The sequence below is a fragment of the Oryzias melastigma genome, linkage group LG20 (assembly GCF_002922805.2).
Source record: "Oryzias melastigma strain HK-1 linkage group LG20, ASM292280v2, whole genome shotgun sequence".
Taxonomy (NCBI): domain Eukaryota; kingdom Metazoa; phylum Chordata; class Actinopteri; order Beloniformes; family Adrianichthyidae; genus Oryzias; species Oryzias melastigma.
The window spans coordinates 12,437,887-12,443,260 of NC_050531.1; the positions used below are offsets into that span (position 1 = coordinate 12,437,887).

Genomic DNA, 5,374 nt, shown 5'->3' on the forward strand with positions numbered 1-5,374 from the left:
TGTGGTGCCCTAACAGATGAATTTATCCCTTTGGGATATAAATAAAGTTCAATTCAATTCAATATTAAACTGCTCCTTCAGTCACGTGACTAGCAGAATTGCGACATGCACATTACCCTATGCACCATTACAGCACGCCATGAGTAGGTGATTTTAGAAAGAGCAGTTTGTATTTTGTTACGTGAACACTTATTTTTTAAATTTCATTTTTATTCTTTTTATAAAATAGTTTTTTAGAATGACGAGTATTATGCATTTGAAAAAAATCACCAACAAGAAAATTGTACGTAAACATTATCTGTAAAAGATATATATTTTATGCAAAAAGTACTTATACTGTATCAAACGTAAAAGTGTGGTATTGCCCATCACTACCTTCACATATCTAGATCTGAATTTTACTGAGATTTCTACATGCAGCAACAATATCAAAACTGGTAATATGTAAAAGCACATTAAAAACTTTGTTTTGTCGCATAACTTCAACACTGTGACCAGAGAGATCGGAAAGGATGGGAATATGAATGTTGTCAAAAATGATACCAGTAAATAGAAATAACTTTGGAAATTCTATATTTTTGATATTTTCTTATTGATAAATAAATGTATTTTTTAAAAATAATTGCACTTGAAAAAACATCAAATTGCAGGTACAGTATATCTGTAGAAGGAAATAGAAATGTGTGTCTGACCTGTTCCATGGAGGCACTGTAGTTGACCTGCAGAACAGTGCGCTTCTCTCTACTGGAGCCAGTGATCACCGTCTTTGGTGGAAGGTTGTTCACAACTGTTGTCCACACGTTATCTTCTGAACATAAACAAAGTGCAAAACGTGTGTATTGGTGTAGAAATGCTTCAACTAGGAAAGGTAAAGAAACTATTTTTGGTCACTGTATTCAGGGTTTGAAGTACACCATTAAATAAACTTCAAGCATGAAACCTAGTAGGGTTGAATTGCTGCCTTAAATTGATTTATTATCATGCTGTTGTATTAACACAACTGTTTAGCTGTTGTGTAAACAAACTGTTTCCTGTTTAATCTGAGTCAGAGTCTCAGAGGTTTAATAGACTCTTGTGTGCTGTTATGCTACGGACCAGTCACTCAGACATTTCCTTGTTCATTTGAACTGTCATTCAGTGCGTGTTTGTGTGTGAGTGTGTTCAGGTCTCTGAAGGGTGTGCATGTGTGTAGAGAAGGAAGGCTCTTAACATTTCTAAGGTGTGTGTGTGCCATTAAGCGTGACTAAGGGGCTAGCCAGTGGGGTGCAGTGACATTTCATTAAAAGTCTTGCCTCTGCTCTGCCTGCTTGTTCCGCTGTTCCACACTATCTATTTATTCCACTGTGTGTGTTTGTGCCCAGAAGATTGCATGTGGGTAGTTGAATGACACAAGTGTCACTTGGAATGCACGAACACTCTAACATTTGCATAACAGCTTTGTTTTATATACGTTCTTTGTGTCAGTGTTGATGTCTGAGCATCTGTTGGCTGCTCCCTAAATGTCAGTGGATGTGAGTTTGTTGCCATGGAAACCCAGGGGATAGTAGGTTAAGAATGCTGCTGTCTGAGGTTAAGAATGAGTGGAAAGGTTTTTTTTTTCTCTTCACAGGTCATTGGTGTTACGCCAAGTAAGAAAATGGGTAAAAAAATAACTTCAAATAAAAATACACAACATTGACAGGGATTACCACACCACCCACCTGTCATATTACAATTGACTTTGAAGGGGCCAAGTGGTCCACTGCCATCAGGGTCAATCCAGTAAGAGTCAGAGGACTTGCCCATATGCTTGTAGGCCTCACATGAAGGCTCGTAGACAGCTAAAGGATGAGACAAGAGAGATAAGCATGAGTCATTGGGGAGGAAGAATATCAATAAATCAAATGAAAAGCCCATAACTCTGAATTCGCCACAGGGTAAATTTTCCCCTCTCATGGTTTTTTTAAATGTCTGATACACTGAAAATACTCAGAAAATTGTTGTTTTTTCAGAGTTACGTTTCCAAAAGCAGTTTTATGAGTTAAGTTGATATTTTTTATGAGTGTGGTCCATGAAGACAAAAAACTGAACTGCCAAGGGGGTATTTTCAGCCAAAACTAAAACCAATTAATTATTCATTTGCTAAGCCTAATTTTTACAACTCACTGCTGATTGTCATATATTGTTTCATTTGCTGTCTTATCCATTAAGTGTCTTGTGTGGGAAGTTTTGGGGTTGATTCTTGATCTAAACCAGAGTCTGACGGAGATACGACAGCAGATTTGCAGAATTGATGATACAAATCATGAATATTCTTTGGCTTTGATCTTTTAAAAGATGTTAAAATCCACAAAAAGACAAAGAAGATTAGAGGTAATTGACCCATTCCAACCTCTGCCCAGTTCATCAGGGCAGTACTCAGACAAGCACACTGTCAGGTCAGCCAGGAGTCAGGCAAGCGTAGAATTCTCTGGAAAACTGCAAGCCCAAGCACCGGAAAACCAAGGGTACAAGATGTCTTGGAAGAAAAAAAACTTGTCCAACTTCAAATACACACAGTTGCATGGTTCGGTGAGTATGTTCACATGTTCTCTTGATTTAGGGGATGCATTAACAGTGGCAGAGGCATGACAATGTGGAGCTGAAAACCCATACTCAGTTCTGGACTTGTATTAATTCCTGGACTCGTGTTCAGGAAATGGTATTAGTATTTTACAAGGTACCTGCAGTTTGTTTACAAAGACATCCACTGCATCAAACTAACAGATTGATTGTAATTACTAAAAATAACTTTTGGGTTCTTTCCTTTTCTAAGGGGAAAAAAAATTCTTCCAAATCTCATTCACACATTGAAGTCAAGTTGCAAGACTTTGGTCACAAGTCATAACGAGTAGTCTATTTTCAAAAGTATCACAGTGGTGGTAAAACACACCCAGAAGTAACACAGGAATAGACATTTGCTGTTTTTATCTGTAGCATCAGTTCAGTTTTCTTGTGTTTTTTTTGTGTGCTTGTTATATTGTTTAGCTATTGATGTTCTGTTTTGCTCCTGTTCACTTTGCTGCACAGGGTATCAGTCATCATAGCTACTCAGTTACATGTGTACTTCAGTGTTTTTAAGACATAAATATTAAATAACTCTTTTGTAATTTCTTCTTTTTATTTCTCTTTGTAGCAGTATTGATTTAGACCCTTTGTTTTTTTGTATTTCAGTTTAGTCAAAAATAAAAAAATAGATTTACATCCCTGGGCTACATTGGGGTGAGCAATTTCGCCTCACAGTGAGAAGGCCCTGGTTTAAATCCCAGCTGGGATCTTTCTGTGTGGAGTTTTAATGTTCTCCTCATGGATGCGTAGGTTTTGTCTGGACATTTCTAACTCCAGCTTACTCTAAATTGTCCCTAGGTGTGCCTGTGAGTGAGTGTTCATGTGGCCCTGGTGACCTAAGAGTGGAACATGTCTAGGGTGAACGCTGCCTTTGCCCATCAGTAGCCAGGTTTGGCTCTGGCAACCCCGTGACCCTAAAAGGCATAGAGCAGGTTAAGAAAAGGGATGGATAGATGGATGTTTTTCATCATCAAGTCTTTGGGTTGCATGTCCCTCTCTGCCTTGTATTTCTCACCTGCATTTGAGTTGTTAACCACACCACGCCCTCTTATCTCCTTGTATCCTTCACAGTTTTTCCACTTGCTTTGCACTCATTGAATCAGATCACACAAAGTTGTATGAGCCAATTTTATTGTTTCCAGAACATTTTAGTCTCAAACGTCGTTAAAAGTTTTTGTTCTTTTCTTGCAGTCTTTTCAAATTTCTATCTCTCCGACTTCACTCTTTATGTAAACACCACAATACTTTACTATGCATTTTTGATAGATCCTGTAGATGTGAGAGATCCTCACATTTTTCTTGACATCAATACATTCTTAAGTTTGAATTAAAAATGAGTAGAATGTCATAAACTATTAAAAGCATGTCCCATAATTTTCCCTTTCAAAACGGTTGCTTCAGCCACTCTGTCACATCTATTCATTCACTGCCTGTCAAGAAGAAATGACTTGTCCCGCACACTGTTGCAATCTATCCCACAACATATTGATGCTAGGTTTGTGTTGATCTCCACACTGAAAGGCTGTGATGTGACAGATGGAAGAATTGCTCTTCAAAGAGAAATGAAAATGTAACTTGGAGCAAAACTTTCTTGAGTGACACGAGAGCCTTAACAAGGAGTTTTTGAAAGAAACTCTCCTTTTGTTTGGATTGTCGTGTCTTCTATTTCTCTTCACTATTTGTTTGTTTTCACAGCTGGATCATCAGTTGTTGGTGTTTTTGATTTTTCACCACTGATCTTACTATCGTCCTTGCTAAAACAAAAAAAAATCATTGAAAACATTTATAGTTGTTTTATTGAGCAACTTACCATTTCAGTCAAAGCTCTTTCCAGTGTGAAGACATTAATGACACAAAGAACAGGTTACACAGGGATATGTTTTAAAAAAACAGCCGGCTTCTTCGGCCTCTACGTTGTGGAACAGTCTATTGTTCTGAATTAAAAAGAAAAACAAATACTCTTAATGTTGAGTAATATTGTTCTTTAATAAATGCTTTACAAAGCATGATTGGAAGTATTTTGGATGAGTATGGATTGATAACGGACATTCCTCAGTTGCGGGGGCCGGGGAGGAATACTGTATGTAAAGAATGTATTATTCTTTGCAAGAAGATTGCAGGGGGGTAAAGAAGAATACTGACAAAAAGAGGACAAAACTTTTGGTTTGGATCTTGAGTCAGGAAAAGAGCAGGCCGGATACTTGCTGTTGTCGTAAAACCTTTCCGCCAATCAATAAGTCACATTGTTTGGTAACAAAAGCTCCGCCCTACCGGGACCATTCCATTTTTCTATGGACCAACAGAGGACCAGAAATGGCACCAGTCAGCCCTGCTTAAAAGTCAACTCAAAAGTCTAGTCCGGCCCGGTCCAGTCCGGTCTGGACTGCTCAGTGGAAATGAGGCATTATTGGAATCCTGACACAACATAATTTTGGGCTTAGATTTCACCATTTTGGAAACTACTGGTCGCGGTTATGAGAATTTCCTCATGATGACGGTGAGAACACGCTCTCGCCACCACCACCTGTAGCCATGATGAGTCGACTGTTGGACAGCATGACCCTTTCCCACTTGTGTTCCAAACTTGCAGGCTCCAAGAAGCCAAAATTCTATGGTCTTCTTTTGAGAAATAGGCAGTTAATACTCAGTCATTTTATTAGTCACAATAACAATTCTTGCTCTGATACAGAAGATGCCATTCATTCCATTTTAATAAGGTCCAAGTTCACTTCTAAATACAGAAATAGACTAGATTAAAAAGGGTTCATCATAAACCAATGAGTCATGC

General features: G+C 38.2%; 1 protein-coding gene across 2 annotated transcripts in view; it reads right to left on the reverse strand.

Annotated features, from left to right (window-relative positions):
- cntnap2a (contactin associated protein 2a) overlaps positions 1-5,374 on the reverse strand; it is a 332,490-nt gene that overhangs the window by 108,816 nt on the left and 218,300 nt on the right. For both annotated transcript variants that reach the window (XM_024280015.2, XM_024280016.2), the window contains exons 13-14: positions 1,701-1,820; positions 693-808 (exon numbers count right to left, since the gene is read on the reverse strand). In XM_024280015.2, coding sequence (XP_024135783.1) covers positions 693-808; positions 1,701-1,820 — 236 coding nt within the window. The remainder of the gene's footprint in view (positions 1-692; positions 809-1,700; positions 1,821-5,374) is intronic.